Genomic DNA, 15413 nt, shown 5'->3' on the forward strand with positions numbered 1-15413 from the left:
TCGAACAAGATAGCGTTTACAATACAAACCCGATTATATAAACGGACAATATTGACTGAAAGCTGTCTGAACCCCAGAGCGCCGATACTAATGAGGCTTGCAGGAATATGCAACACTCATGGCTCATACAACAGCAACGGTCGTGTAGCACAGGACACTGACATACAGCAATGGTCAACGACGCTCTCTGTTCAATCTCGCGCTCGTGCACAATGCCAATTGTATTGTTACGCGCCTCATGGCCTTGCTCTCAATGCGCCCAGGCGAGCCACCAAGTACATTGATACCAGAACACATCCTTGATTATGGCAGAATTGAAACTCAATCGTTAGACTCTTTCCACGTTGGCCATGTGTCTCCGCTGGTCAATATAGATCATCGATTCCACCGTGCGCGAACGTTTAGGGCCCGTAGGGCGGTTCTTGCTGTATTGCTTCCCCTCAAAAAGCAATTAGGTTCTGTCGATACCGAGACAAGCAAGTGACACTGCGTTAGCGCTGCCTGACATAACCAAGGAGACGCGTCCGCCTGCCAACATCAAACGGAGATTACGTTCGTCCGAGATTCGCCTTGTTCAGGGTTCCGTTGTGCACCGCCCCATATTACGACCGGCGGAAAGTGGAAAGTTGACGGTCCTCAACAGACTGGAAATCACCGGCATTTGTACAACAGATAGCCGCTGCTCGGATGGTCCGGATGGCTGGAATGACGACAAGGGTTTGTACGATAGGATAACGGGTACCGAAGACGCGAGAGTGCATGGCAGGCGTAAGGAGGATCCCGAGCGATCTCTCGTCCGAAAGCAGTAAGCTGTCGATCGCGGACCAACATAAGCGTTTTCGACGGGCAGCCGCAATCTTGCTTTACGACCACCAGAATCACGCAAAGACTGCGCATCGAGCGCAGAAGCTGCCTCGTCACGACAACCACCGCATGTCTGCTTCCATTGAGGACGGTGATAGTGGGCGGATTTCTTGGCAACACCCTCATCCGTGGCCGTCCGGGCTGTGATGTCATATTCAACATTGAGAAAAGCAGTCTCGGCGCCCAGTGTTGTCGCACTAATTGCGGCCTCGAACAAATACGCATCGAGCATGCTGAACTTGGATCCGCTCACTTTGAGTCCGGCCCGCGTAGCGCACGCACGCCCCAATCATCTACTGCGGCGAAGGACGAATCTCAATCCACAGGCCCAGCCATCTCGTCCGAGGCCATGGCAGATGGTGCAAGACTAACCGCGGCCATGGGGAGATTCCGCTATCCGGGGTGCTATGACAACATAGGTCCAAACGTGGCTAACAATTGATATATGTTAGATAGTCGCAGGTGAGCACCAGCAATACATCATCGACGCCGACGTTACTCGCCATCACTTGCCGTTGAAAATCACCATGGCTGACCACCAGTCCCACGGCGAGACTTTCATGTCGAGTACGTCGCAGTCACATCAAACACATTTCAGCTCTTCCACCCAATCGGGGTCAGGAACCCAGACTCCTCCCCACGGCGTCACGCGAACTACTTCTGGTCGTCCGACCTACTTCCCAGATGGTCATGCTCACGGCACCCACGGAGTCTTCTCATCACACTCCTACACGCATGAATCATCGACCACACATGAAACATCGGCCGGCGCAGGCTTGTTTAACTCCACCGATGGCACTGAATCCCAGCACAGGCAAGAGGAAGTCGTGCCGCTCGAGAAAGTCAACACATCGAGCTCCTCGGATTCTTCAGACACGCGGTTAGGATCTAATGGACAAGCCCCCAAAGTCAAGCGAACCGGCACTTCATCCTCTTACGAAGATGCAGCCCCAGGCACTCTTCAACGCCGGGTCACGCGGGCTGAGATCGACGACGACGGCAGGCAGGAGTTGGCGCGCATCTTCACCTCACAGTCAAAAGTGACTCAGCAGATGAGCATTGCGCAGCCAAACGATCCCCGTGTGGACCCCTCCAACGAGGCTTTTGATCTCAGCAGGTTTTTGAACATGTTCCGGAACCAGCTGGAGGGCGAGGGCATCGAAATGAAGAAGGTCAACGTTGTGTACAAGAACCTGGACGTCTTTGGTTCGGGCAAGGCTCTGCAGCTTCAGAGCACTGTTTCAGACATGTTCATGGCACCCTTCCGAGCTAAGGAATTCTTTGGCAAGTCAGAACGCAAGCAGATTCTCCACAGCTTCGACGGTATCATACGAGCTGGCGAGCTGTGTGTTGTCCTTGGCCGTCCCGGCTCTGGTTGCTCCACGCTTCTCAAGGCTCTCACTGGAGAGCTTCATGGTTTGGACACGGATGACTCGGTCATCCACTACAACGGCATTCCCCAGGAGCGTATGCGCAAGGAGTTCAAGGGAGAGACAGTGTACAACCAGGAAGTCGACAAGCACTTTCCCCATCTGACTGTAGGCCAGACACTGGAGTTCGCCGCGGCTGTCAGGACACCATCGAACCGACCCGGCGGAGCGAACCGCGATGAGTTCGCTCAATTCATGGCAAAGGTCGTCATGGCCGTGCTCGGGCTGAGCCACACATACAACACCAAGGTCGGAAACGATTTCGTTCGTGGTGTGTCAGGTGGAGAGAGGAAGCGAGTCTCCGTAGCTGAGATGCTACTCGCCGGCGCTCCATTTGCGGCATGGGATAACTCGACACGAGGATTGGACTCAGCTACTGCGTTGAAGTTTGTCAAGGCTCTGAGGGTCGGTTCCGACTTGGCTGGAGGTGCTGCTGCGGTGGCTATCTACCAGGCTAGTCAAAGCGTGTACGACTGCTTTGACAAAGCTGCTGTTCTTTACGAAGGTCGCCAGATCTACTTCGGACCCGCCAATGAGGCCAAGGACTTCTTTGAGCGTCAAGGATGGTAAGAATTCCAATATGACGAGTCATCTAAAAACAACTAACGCACAACAGGTACTGCCCCCCTCGTCAAACCGCTGGAGACTTCCTCACAGCCGTTACCAACCCACAAGAAAGGCAAGCCAAAGAGGGCATGGAAAACAAGGTGCCTCGCACACCCGAAGACTTTGAGAAGTACTGGCGCGAGTCCCCTGAGTACCAGTCGCTTCTTGAGGAGATCAAGGACTTCGAAGCAGAGAACCCAGTCAACGAGCACGGCACTCTCGAGCAACTACGCCAGCAGAAGAACTACATCCAGGCTAAACACGCTCGTCCCAAGTCACCTTACCTCATCAGCGTCCCGATGCAGATCAAGCTCAACACTCGACGAGCGTATCAACGCATCTGGGGTGACATTGCATCTACTGCAACACAAGCTGGTCTCAATGTCGTCATCGCTCTCATCGTCGGTTCCATCTACTTCGGTCACTCTACAGGTTCCAGCTCGTTCCAAGGTCGCGGAGCAGTCATTTTCCTGGCCATTCTCTTCAACGCTCTTACGTCCATCGGTGAAATCGCAGGTCTCTACGCCCAGCGCCCTATCGTCGAGAAGCACAACTCTTACGCCTTCTATCATCCGTCTACTGAAGCCATAGCTGGTATTGTTGCCGATATACCTGTCAAGTTCATCCAGGCAGTCGTCTTCAACATCATTCTGTACTTCCTGGCCCAACTGCGGTACACTGCAGGACAGTTCTTCTTGTTCTTCGTGGTTACTTACATGGCAACCTTCGTCATGGCAGCTATCTTCCGAACGACTGCTGCTGTTACCAAGACTGCATCGCAAGCCATGGCAGGCGCCGGTGTCTTGGTCCTCATTCTGGTCATCTACACTGGTTTCGTCATCCGCATCCCCGAAATGCCTGACTGGTTCGGCTGGATTCGCTGGATCAATCCAATCTTCTACGCATTCGAGATCTTGCTTGCAAACGAGTTCCACGGAGTCGACTTTCCCTGCGATGCCTTCATCCCGTCAGGACCTGGATACGCACAAACTGGCAACTCATTCATTTGCAACACACAGGGTGCAGTCGCCGGACAGACGTTCATCAACGGTGACAGCTACATCGAAGTCTCATACTCCTACTCTTGGAGCCATGTGTGGCGCAACTTTGGTATCCTCTGGGCTTTCCTCATCTTCTTTATGGTCACCTACTTCGTCGCTGTTGAGGTCAACTCTTCCACATCCAACACTGCCGAGCAACTCGTCTTCCGTCGTGGACATGTTCCCGCATACATGCAGCCTGGTGGCAAGGGTTCCGATGAGGAGTCTGGAGAGACGCAGACAGGAGAGCATGAAGGTGCTGGTGATGTCAGCGCCATTGAGGAGCAAAAGGGTGTCTTCACGTGGCGCGACGTTGTCTACGACATTGAGATTAAGGGCGAGCCACGTCGTCTGCTCGACCATGTCTCCGGTTTCGTCAAGCCTGGATCAATGACTGCTCTTATGGGTGTCTCGGGAGCTGGCAAGACCACGCTCTTGGATGCTCTGGCTCAGCGGACCACAATGGGAGTCATCACTGGAGACATGTTTGTGAACGGCAAGCCTCTCGATCCTGCTTTCCAACGCTCAACCGGTTACGTGCAACAACAGTAAGTTTTCCAGCTTATGTCTGTCTTATCACAAGTACTAACTATTTCAGGGATCTTCATCTCGAGACTTCGACTGTCCGTGAAGCGCTACAATTCTCTGCCATGCTACGCCAGCCAAAGTCTGTTAGCAAGAAGGAAAAGCATGAATACGTCGAAGAAGTCATCAAGATGCTGAACATGTCCGACTTTGCGGAAGCCGTTGTTGGTGTGCCTGGCGAGGGTTTGAACGTTGAACAACGCAAGCTTCTGACAATTGGTGTTGAGCTTGCCGCGAAGCCCAAGCTGTTGCTCTTCCTTGATGAACCCACCTCCGGTCTTGATTCACAGGTCAGTTCCGTCGCATTATCCCGTATGAAATCATGATTGCTAACTTCCGCGCAGAGTTCCTGGTCTATCATCGCCTTCCTCCGCAAGCTCAGCTCCGCTGGCCAAGCCATTCTCTGCACCATCCATCAGCCCAGCGCTATCCTCTTCCAAGAGTTCGACCGTCTTCTCTTCCTTGCCCGCGGCGGAAAGACCGTCTACTTCGGCGAGCTTGGCGAGAACTCCCAAACACTCCTCGACTACTTCCAGAACAACGGCGCACGCAAGTGCGGTGAAGACGAGAACCCAGCTGAATACATGCTGGAAATTGTCAACGCCGGCAAGAACGACAACGGCCAGGACTGGTACGACGTCTGGAGAGAAAGCGAAGAAGCCAAGGGCGTCCAAAGGGATATCGACCAACTCCACGAGGCCAAGAAGAGCGAGGAACTCAACATTGCAGCCGAAACCGGTGGCGGCGAGTTCGCCATGCCATTGACCACGCAAATCATCGAATGCACATATCGAGCCTTCCAGCAGTACTGGCGCATGCCCGGCTACGTCATGGCTAAATTCGGTCTCTGCGCCATCGCGGGTCTCTTCATCGGTTTCTCTTTCTACAAGGCCAACACGAGTTTAGCAGGCATGCAGACGATCATCTTCTCGGTCTTCATGCTTACTACCATCTTCTCGTCGCTTGTACAGCAGATCCAACCCCTGTTCGTCACCCAACGCTCTCTCTACGAGTCGCGCGAGAGGCCATCCAAGGCATACAGCTGGATCGCCTTCATGATCGCCAACATCGTTGTGGAGATTCCCTACGGCATCATCGCCGGTGTCTTCATGTTTGTGACATTCTACTACCCCGTCGTTGGTGTGAGCCAATCCAGCGAACGCCAGGGCTTGGTCCTGTTGTTCTGCATGCAACTCCTCATCTACACATCCACCTTCGCCGACATGACTATCGCAGCGCTTCCCGACGCCGAGACAGCGTCTGGCCTCGTCTCTCTCCTTACTCTCATGAGCATCCTCTTCAACGGTGTCCTGCAGCCTCCGGACCAACTCCCCGGCTTCTGGCTCTTCATGTACCGCTGCAGTCCCTTCACATACTGGATCGGCGGCATGGTCTCCACCATGCTCTCCGGCCGCCAAGTCGTCTGCAGCGAACGCGAAGTCTCCGTCTTCGACCCCCCAGCCGGCCAAACATGCGGTGCCTACCTCGCCGACTACGCTGCCGTCGCCGGCGGCACCATCCAGAACCCAGATGCGACTGCAGGCTGCAACTACTGTTCCCTTGCCAACGCGGACCAGTTCTTGGCCGGCTCTTCGATCTACTACGGCGAAAGGTGGAGGAACTTTGGCATCATTTTTGCTTTCATCGGGTTCAACGCCGCTATTGCTGTTCTCACTTACTACCTCTTCCGCGTTGCCAAGCTTAGCTCGTTTAAGAGCTTCTTCCATAAGAACAAGAAGGGTGCGAAGGCGAAGGGTACAGCAGATAAGGCACAGGAGGGTGCTAAGAAGGCGGCGCAGCAGGGTGGACACCCTGGTGAGAGGAGTGGGGAGAAGGATGCTGGTACTGCTTGAGCGTTTTGAAAAGTAGTCGTTGATGTTTTTTGAGCGATTTGTTTCTTTCTCTTTCGTATGCATAGATGCTTTGGGTTATATTGTTTAATCAGTAGTTAATATCAGATTTTGATCTTCAGTCATTCAGCCCGTGGTTTCTCGGTGAAAACGAGCAAAGTGAGTCCATCTCGAACGTGCCTGAAGTTTTCACACTCCAGTGGTAGTTGACAAGGCTGACAGTATCATCATAGAGATGATAAACGAGACGAAACAAGGAAGTGGTCTACCTTGCTGCTCGAGGGCGCGACGGCAACGCGTGAGGAAGGCGCAGGCGCCTGGGTCACGGGATCACGCGTCGTCGCTCTTTCCTCGACAGCCAACATTGCAGCCTGGTTTCCCATATGACGTGTGACGAAACGCGTACCCTCTTCTGATCTCATGTCGCGTTCTCTCGTCTTCACTTCCTCACTCACCTCCCGCAGCAAAAGTCAGCCCAGTCAACAGTTCTCTCCAGTAGTCCACCTTGACTGCTTGCTTCTATCAACCGCACAGCTTCAATTCTCTGTACGCAACTACTACAAGCATCGATCCTTCAAGATGGGTGCCTGGGGATACTGTAATTGACAAGCATACTTCAACCAAATACCTCATCGACTAACACCATGCCAGGTCTCTTCCAGTCAGACCACGACTTCGAAATCGTCGAAGCTCTCGATACTGAAGCCGGTCTCTTTCCACTCATGGAAGCCGCTCAGGCCAGGACTCGAGCTCAAGGCAAGTCTGAGGAAGAAGCAGGACGCTGCTGTGCATACAGCACCTACGCCCCCTACTGCTCTCACCCCAAACTCATCCGCAATCACCTCGACTCCGGTATCCTCGTCGACATGATCGCTACGAAGGAGGCGAAGATGCTCGCTGGTCCTGTCGGCCTCAAGGAGAAGTGGTTCGGAAACTGGGGACCGGATCCCACCTACGTCTACGTCCTTCTCGGTGCTTGTGCCATGACTCTCGGATGCAAGCTCCCCGCTGCCTACATCACCATGCTCAAGAAGGTCTACACTGAAGGTGGTCTCATGCCTGCTGCGCAGGGCCAGATGAAGAAGGCGCTTTTCGGTCCGAACGGCTACAAGAACGGAGTTCCTTACGACTTCGAATCCAAGAGCATCACCGAAGAGGCCAACGCTAGACCCTCTGAGCCCGACAACGGAATGGGTTTTCAGATGATGAATGTTCCTGGCCCAGGAGGTCTCTTCAGCACTGGCATGACAGATTCATCAACTTCGCTTGTCGTCAAGGAGCTCCGCGAGCAGTTCAACAAGCCGGACCTGTGCGGCGGATGTGGCGTCAAGGCTAAAGCTGGAGGTGACGCCCTGCTTGCTTGTGCCAAGTGCAAGAACCGCAAGTATTGCTCCACTGAGTGTCAGAAGAAGCACTGGAAGATTCACAAGAAGGTCTGCGAGCCTGCCGATGTCTTATTGTAAGCTGGTGGCTTCCACACGTAAGAGGGTTTTCGGGAGTGTGTGCGATGCATACGCAAGATGGTGCCACGGCTATGCCGGCGCATTTACAGGAGCAGAATGTGACAGTCACACGGCGAAGCAGTCTGACTCTCATCTGTTGTTACTAATTAATGTATGCGAAATGAGACGAAATACAATCACGACCCACAAGCTACATCCATGTAATCAAGAACATCGCTGCAGTGACTTGGGGAACATGGCCATAAGGAGACTATTGAGAAAGCAGTATTCATAACACATGGTGATTCGACAAGAAATACAACCCTCGTTGAACCCAACAGGATGCGCCCTTGACCAATATCTACTCTCACCATCCCACATCAACCCCATGACACTCTAACAATACCCAATAACCCACCCATCTAAACACCCACCCTCCAACAGATCAAGCATCTCGACCTTCCTTGCGAGACCTATCAACAGCATCCCTATTCACTCCATCCTACCAAGCAAACATGCACTTATTATTCAACAGCCTCGCCCCCAACATATCATACTCATACCGACTAATCCAGCCATCATTGCCATGCCCGCTCAACCGCCCAAACACACTCCCCCCCTTCCACGCCACAACCTGAGGATCAAAGTCCCTTGGCGGCGGCCCCACAAGAATCTCTTTACCATACCCAGGACGCAACTCACGGAGTCTCATCTCGAGGAACTCGCGTAGACCGGGTGTTTTGGAAGCCCCGCCAACGAGCATGATGCCGCCGAAGAAGTCGCGGAGCTTGCGGTCGTCGCCGCGGGCGCCGTGGGAGAGGGATTCTAGGATCGCGGCGTCGAGGGAGTGGATGGGGAGGATGGCGTCGCGGGCTTCGGCTAGCTTGGTCTTTTCGTGGATCGGGTCGCGGAAGAGGAGGGGGGCGCCGTCTGTGTCGCCCATGGGGGTGTCGCGGTCGGGGTTCGGCGTGTTGCTGCCTTCGGGGCCGGGTGAGCCTGCTACGGAGGAGCGGGGTGTGCCTTCGTTGTCGTTGAGGCGGCCGAGCAGGTTGAAGGGGTTTGGCTGGGGGCGTTGGGGGGTTGAGGCGGGTGCTGTGTTATTTACGGCTTCTGACGCGCCGTTGATGGTGGGCACCACGGGTTTGCCAGCTGCGGCTTCGATGATGGCGATTTGTGCTTGCGAGATGGGGTCGTTGGGTGAGCCGTCGTAGAGATCGACGGAGCGTGGCACGACCTTCCTCCTGTTCTCTAGTTTCCGGGCATTCTCGAAGATTGAAGGCTTGAAGAAACCCTAAATTTGTTAGCAAGGTCCATCTTACACAATTGTTGAGTTACTCACCATGACAGAAAGCATAGTCTCGTCGTACGTCTTGAAAGTGTACTTCCGCGTGTCTTGGCCCGAAGCGCGAAGGTGGAAGTCCCACGTTTGTACCGTGACCGAGCCTTCATCCATAGAGCAGAACTTCTGCTTCAGCTCCTCGGCAAGCAGGAAGTCGTATCTCCGCTTCAGGTTCATGTCGGCATACGGGAAATGACCGTAGAGCATCATCTTGATGAACGTTTCCGTCACATCAGCTCCGCCCATCTTGAGATTGACACGGGACTCCTCGGCACAAAGGCCCTCGTCAACGCAACAGATTGATGTCTTCTGAGCACCGATATCGACTACGCAGGCAACACCGTAGCCAGCACCGAATGTAGCCGAAAGCGACTCTTGCTGCAGGCAGACCTTTCCAAGGCCAAGATCCCGCATGAGGATGTCCAATATCATTGTGACGTATTGTCGCTCGTAGAGGTCTGGTATGATAAAGACGCACTTGTAGTTGACCAGGTCTTTTAACCTGGTAATACCAAGTTGATTCCGGAAAGCCTCTTCTAATATCTTGGAGAGATCATGGTAGATCTGATTACGGTCGCGATAGTCCTTCTCATTGAACGTGCCGTTCCGTATCGGCCAGAACAGCTTGTATCGTGGGTTGGATCTCTCGGGTATCCGCAGCGCGTCGTGCCCAGTGAAGAAGTCCGGTGCCTTCTTGGGATCTGCAGGCAGTTCTGTCCACTCGATGCGGTTGATGTCATTGTGTTCGGAGATGATGTCTGGGGGTGATTTTCGGTTGAAGTTGATTACGAGGTCTTTCGAGTTGGGTAGCACTCGTCGCTTGTTGGATCGCATCCTCGTCCTAAGTTCGGATGACATGGCCATGTACTGATCGGCAAACTGGTCGCAAGTTAGCACCACCCGTGGGACTAGAATTGGAATACTCACATCCTCTCCAAACCACTTCTCAGGCAGGGCATCCGCCGGCACGGCGCCTTCGACCTTCATTCGCTTGGGGCTAGGCTCTCCCTCATCCTCCTCGTCCTCACTCTCCTTCCATTTGCGCGCGATGACCATAGGCACAGTCTTCGGCAGCGCGTCCGAACCAAGGCCTATCCTCAAGTTCTGGCTGCCAGGATGTATCACAATGAGCTTGGAGATGTCGGTTCTTGATGCGAAGGAGACCTCGGCATCTTCCATTGTCTCGTCCGCAACCTGTGGTGTCGCTCCTTCCGTTGCTGGTACACCCAATGCGCGTGCGCGATCCTTATCCCTGGCTTCCTGTACTATGCGCGCCCTCTCTTCATCCTTGGGGTATCGTACGGCGAGGAACTGTTCGTCGCGCTTGAGGAACTCGGTGTAGTAGTTCTTTTGGTTGATCATGCCGACCTGGGGCCATGTCGTGAGGTCCATGTTGTTGTCCGTTCGCTCTAAACCTGCAGGCTTGTTAGTTGCCATGTTTGCGCTGTGATGTCCCGATGCCGTACCCTCTTCCCTCAATTGGGCTCTCCCCGATTTCTTTCCAACCATCTTGGCAATTTGTTCAGGTGTGGCTGGCGATTGAGAGGGTCGTGAAGTCGAGGTAGCCTTCGCAGGGTTACGTGAGCGTAGGCGGTGTCCGAATCTCGAAGGCGATCAATGCCGTCGTGTCGGCGGGATGGCTCTGGTGCGCGCACACCGATGTATGCTGGAAGAGTCGTGTTAGAGCCGTGCAATAGCGGAAGTCGACCGTGGGTGTAGCAGTCTTGGGAGAGGTTCGTTGGCGATGCCGCTCGTCTGAGTGGTGGTGAAGGCTAGCCTGAGGTTGTTCGTCGCGGTCGCGCGTCTGGTGATTGGATCGCGAAGCTACCTAGGTACGCGCACGACCCCTGGCCCTTAGAACCATCCATCACTTCCACCAGCTCGTCATCATTCCCACAACACTCGCGGCAATGGAGGCGATCGCTGAGAAGCACGCGGGCTTCATCTCCCGCCTGACGAAGCTTCTCGATCTCTTCGTCACGATGCGCTACATATCTCCATCTGATATCATTCGCCCACCTCACTCTTCCGAGACCGTCGCAACTTCCATCTTCGAGAAGATAGGCCTGAATTCTAAGGTCATTCAGTTGATTAGATTAATCCCTGCAATGCGCAGCGAAAACGTCGAAGGGTGGCAGTGGTTCGGGGTCGAACTGACCCCGCGCTCAAAAGCCGTGACATACTTCGCCGACTCCGGTGACACGGATTTCGTCGAGGATTTGCGGTGGGGTGAAAGGTACCATGACGAGAATACCAAGCTGCTGCCACCTCATATGCTGAGGTTGACAAGCGGTGATACGTACAGCGGGCATTACGGTACTGACTTGATCTATGATACACAGGACCGTATGTCAATTACTTGCAAGCAGATAGATTGAACGTTCACCGAATACAGAATCGATAATTGAGTGGTCTTCAGTTGGACCTGACCGCAACGAATGGGAGAAAGCATCTAGACGCCCAGCTGAGACCGTGCTTGATGAGATTATTGCAAAGTTCCAAAGCCTGGAATGGGTTCCGTATTACGATCCCCGAGAGGATGACGATCCTTCCCATCCACCCGCGCGCAAGATCTTGGAGGATCCCATTATCATGCAGAATCTTTTTCCGGGAGGCATTCGTCTTCCTACTGACACAACTGCCGCGATCCAGCATTTGAGGCAACAGAACGGCCCAGATGGTGCTGACTGGTTGCGACGGTATATTAATCGAGTAAGAGCGTGGCAAAAGATCTACCTCGATTGTGGATGGGGTTCAGGGGCATTTGACGGCGAAGCCTTCGAACTGAAGAGAGCAGAATTCATTGAAGCTTTAGAAGAGCTCGATGATTTGGAGTCGGAGGCACGCAATCGCCCGTGGCTTATTTCTATCGGCGCACAGCAGGTAGTCGGAGAAGATACTCCCACGTTGGAGCAGGTTACTCTACGGCTTGATCATTTCCTTGTGCAAGCTGCTGGAGAGCTCGCTGTTTGAAGTCGCTGCAGCCATCGCCGAGCCCATGCTGGTCCATGTCACTTGTAAATCAAGAAGTATTCATATAATCAAGTATTCATTTCCCTGTGACATCTCTATATGCTTCAGAGGGCCGTCACTTCGCCACTTCATGCAAGAAGATTCTGAACAGGTCTGCAGACTACACTCAGATACAGTAAGTAAACTAGAAAGACTTTTTGGTAATGCAGGCTCCATAGGGTTCAGTTTCTCCCTATGTTGACATGTCGTCATGACTTTGTACATATCGTGTCATTCGTGAAAACGTCTCACACATCCCATCGTAACACCATGGCACATGTTATCCAGAACTTCCATTTCTTACAGTACCATGCCGTTATCCAAGAGGAGTAGCTACGCTTCCCTAGATAAGCCAGGTAGCAGCCAGTACGCCGAAGAACAAGGCAATGAACGAGGCCCTATTATCTCCAGCCTGACCCTTCTTAGTCTCAGTGGCCGCAGCAGTTGTGGTGTCTGAGGCATGGGTAGTGCCCGAGGCATGGTCAGAGGCATGGCGGGTGACCGTGGAGGTAACAGTCATCGTGGACTCTTCGTCCCTCGCGTTCAGCGTGGGGAAGATGCCGGGGGTGTAGCTGATAGCGGTACCGTTCGCGAAAGGTGGAGCATGATGACCACCCGACGGTAAACTCGCCATCGAAGACGAGGAAGCAGCTGAAGATGTGGAATCTAACGCAGACGAGGAAGCCGCCGAAGACGTCGAAGGTGACCAAGACGTGGAAGCCACTGAAGACGAGCTGCTAACAGTATGGCTAGGGAACAGTCCAAACGATTTGCTCGTGCTAGATGGTCGCGGACCGACGGACGACACTATCGAAGGTAGCTCAATGCGAGACGCCGACGACGATCCGCTCGAGACATAGGAGGATTTGACATCGGTAGGGCGGACCGCGGTGAAAGACCAAGTGATGGACGGGGGAGGAAGAGATGACGACGTAGAGCTGGGAGCGACCTTGGTGACTGATCTAATGATGGTAACTTGGACGGTTGACTGGATGATCACGGTGGTAGTGGGCTCCTCTGCGGGAGGACCTCCAACGTCCGAAGTGGCTGAGACGGGTTTGTGGGGGATAGGCTGTACCGAAGGAGCAGCACCGACATTCGAGGTAGGAGCGGGAGCGGGAGCAACGCTAGAGGTCAGGCTCTGGTCTGCCGTCACAGTGGTTGTCCTGGTGGTAGTGACGGTGACAATCGACGGGCCTTCGGTCTTCTCGGGACACAGGTAGGTCAGAGTCGTCTCATAGCCACGTAGCATTACCGCGTCTGTGCAGAGCTTTGGGAGCTCGGCGCAGTTGTCGTCACGTGCAGCTACAGCATGAGCGAGAACGTGGTTGATAGCGGGACTCCATTGGGCAGACTCCGCGGCAGCGCCTGCTACATTTACGTTAGCAAGAATGATATAGTGGGTAAGTGCGCTGGTTGGAGACTATTTACCAGCAACTGCGACCATGGTGAGTGCGCGTACAGTGTTCATCTTGGAGTGTGAACGGTTGTATCGGAAGGAGCGACTGGGGTTGAAGTGGGTAGAGGGAAGTAGCGAGTGTGAGTAGCGAAAAGAATGTGGAATGGATCAAATACTTCAACGAGCGTGGTGAGGTGAGTGGAAGCTGATGATTGTAAAAGAGGTAAATGTTTTGTTGTTATGAGAGCGATTGCGGTCAACGGCACTAGCTCCATTGGCCCTTGAGCAGCCAATAGCGTCGAGGGCAATTACTGGGACGAGTGAATGGGAAATTGATGTGCGTTTGCACTTGCGCTTGCTCTGCTCTCCACTGCTGCTGGTGGGATCGCGCAAGTGACGTCATTTTCGTGAACCGATGTCGCTTTATAGAGGCGTTTACAGCTAGAGGCTGTTGGGGGCGGTGAATGAACGGATACGGTGAGGGAACAGAACATTTTGGTCTAGGATCACAAAGCTAAGTCCGAAGCCTGGCAACCACCCACCATCAGCACTAACAGGATACAGATCGTTCTGTGGCAACGAAGTATTTCCGTTTTGTAAAGAGGTCTCCTCAGTCCCCGTACAGCTCCATTAAGTGGTTCAGCATCTTCCGCTGTAATTCGAGAAGCTGCTCTTTTGATATCTTACCGCCCGCCGGCGTCGGCTGCGAGTCGGTGACTTCCGTCGGGTCGTAGCTAGAGCCAACTACCAGATGTGGCTTTACACCAAAGAATGGAACACCCAAGACTTTGAGTGATGATGTTTGTGAGTCGACCATAGCTTTGGAAGCTCGGTATACCTTGGCGTCATATTGATCTAGTTCCTCTTTCTCACGCTCTGGTGTCTGTGCCGCGTTAGTATTCAAAAACCGATACAAACGTATTAGAACATACACGAAGCGCCGGTGTGTTTTCCAAGAGACCTGGTAATGACCTGTGAAAGTCAGTCATGTATCATGAGAAAGATCTTGTAACGTACAGCGCAGCTCGATGAGTCCGTTCGTTCTCCCGCTTGAACTTGTGTTCATCAATCAGATTCTTGCGTCCAGCCTCCCAAGACTTGACATTTGACTCTTGATCTTTCATCAACTGAGCAATTTGTAAGCATTGCGCATGAGGTCACATGATGGTCTGGCTTACTTTGCGAACTGCAGGAGCAAAGTCTGGGTTCTGGGAAGCTATCTTGCTCACACAGCGGAGACCTTGTTTCCATTCCGTGATGGTAGAAGGATCGATGAACGGAGAAGAAACCCTGTCTTGTGGTATGGGAGGTGGTTGTCGATGTTGAGGAGGCGCGCGACCAGCCAGACGAGGGTCAGCTGATTGTTGATACGGAGCACTTTGCTGATTTGGATATGCCTGTTGAGGTTCCGGGTACCCCTGGTGACTTTGGTAGGGCTCGTATGGCTGTTGTTGATCTTGAATTGGCTGAGCTTCCGGTTTGGGCAGGTTCGCAAGCGTAGCCAAAATTTGTGCTAGATCCAGGTTCTGATTGACGTTTTCCGCCATATCTACGACAACAGCGCGACTGCACTATTTGATGGTGTTAAGGAGACTCTCCAATGCTAAGATGTCGGAAAAGTGGTGTGAATTGAAGGCGGGCACGTTGGATCATGGCGTGTGTTTGCGCTCAGATCAAGGACATTGCAAGGAAAGAAGCAATCTTTGGCCTGCACTGCTCATACTGAATTTTGCTGCCCTCTCGAATCAACGTATCAGCGAGCTCCCGATCCGCACACGAAGAAGATACGATAAGTAGTTCAGCGTTATGGTTGACGATGTACGTTAGCGGGCAGATGGGCGGAAAT

At 53.3% G+C, this 15413-nt stretch overlaps 6 protein-coding genes across 6 annotated transcripts; 3 read left to right on the forward strand and 3 right to left on the reverse strand.

Annotated features, from left to right (window-relative positions):
* Positions 1-1391: 1391 nt before the first annotated feature.
* Positions 1392-6378, forward strand: J4E90_000089 (uncharacterized protein; the record flags this gene model as incomplete). Its single annotated transcript, XM_051429687.1, has 4 exons — positions 1392-2860; positions 2911-4488; positions 4539-4815; positions 4870-6378. The coding sequence occupies 4 exons, from the start codon at positions 1392-1394 to the stop codon at positions 6376-6378; spliced, it is 4833 nt and encodes a 1610-aa protein (XP_051295174.1).
* Positions 6379-6954: 576 nt separating this feature from the next.
* Positions 6955-7838, forward strand: J4E90_000090 (uncharacterized protein; the record flags this gene model as incomplete). Its single annotated transcript, XM_051429688.1, has 2 exons — positions 6955-6958; positions 7027-7838. The coding sequence occupies 2 exons, from the start codon at positions 6955-6957 to the stop codon at positions 7836-7838; spliced, it is 816 nt and encodes a 271-aa protein (XP_051295175.1).
* Positions 7839-8319: 481 nt separating this feature from the next.
* On the reverse strand, positions 8320-10665 carry J4E90_000091 (uncharacterized protein; the record flags this gene model as incomplete). The annotated part of the gene is made up of 4 exons (XM_051429689.1): positions 8320-9108; positions 9157-10035; positions 10084-10571; positions 10623-10665. The coding sequence occupies 4 exons, from the start codon at positions 10663-10665 to the stop codon at positions 8320-8322; spliced, it is 2199 nt and encodes a 732-aa protein (XP_051295176.1).
* A 401-nt stretch (positions 10666-11066) lies between these two features.
* Positions 11067-12129, forward strand: J4E90_000092 (uncharacterized protein; the record flags this gene model as incomplete). The annotated part of the gene is made up of 2 exons (XM_051429690.1): positions 11067-11502; positions 11552-12129. The coding sequence occupies 2 exons, from the start codon at positions 11067-11069 to the stop codon at positions 12127-12129; spliced, it is 1014 nt and encodes a 337-aa protein (XP_051295177.1).
* A 382-nt stretch (positions 12130-12511) lies between these two features.
* Positions 12512-13615, reverse strand: J4E90_000093 (uncharacterized protein; the record flags this gene model as incomplete). The annotated part of the gene is made up of 2 exons (XM_051429691.1): positions 12512-13539; positions 13600-13615. 2 exons carry the CDS (start codon positions 13613-13615, stop codon positions 12512-12514), a joined length of 1044 nt encoding a protein of 347 aa, XP_051295178.1.
* Positions 13616-14177: 562 nt separating this feature from the next.
* Positions 14178-15114, reverse strand: J4E90_000094 (uncharacterized protein; the record flags this gene model as incomplete). The annotated part of the gene is made up of 4 exons (XM_051429692.1): positions 14178-14450; positions 14500-14539; positions 14585-14694; positions 14746-15114. The coding sequence occupies 4 exons, from the start codon at positions 15112-15114 to the stop codon at positions 14178-14180; spliced, it is 792 nt and encodes a 263-aa protein (XP_051295179.1).
* Positions 15115-15413: the final 299 nt, after the last annotated feature.

Source organism: Alternaria incomplexa, assembly GCF_024043165.1.
Source record: "Alternaria incomplexa strain BMP 0042 chromosome Unknown scaffold_1, whole genome shotgun sequence".
Taxonomy (NCBI): Eukaryota; Fungi; Ascomycota; class Dothideomycetes; order Pleosporales; family Pleosporaceae; genus Alternaria; species Alternaria incomplexa.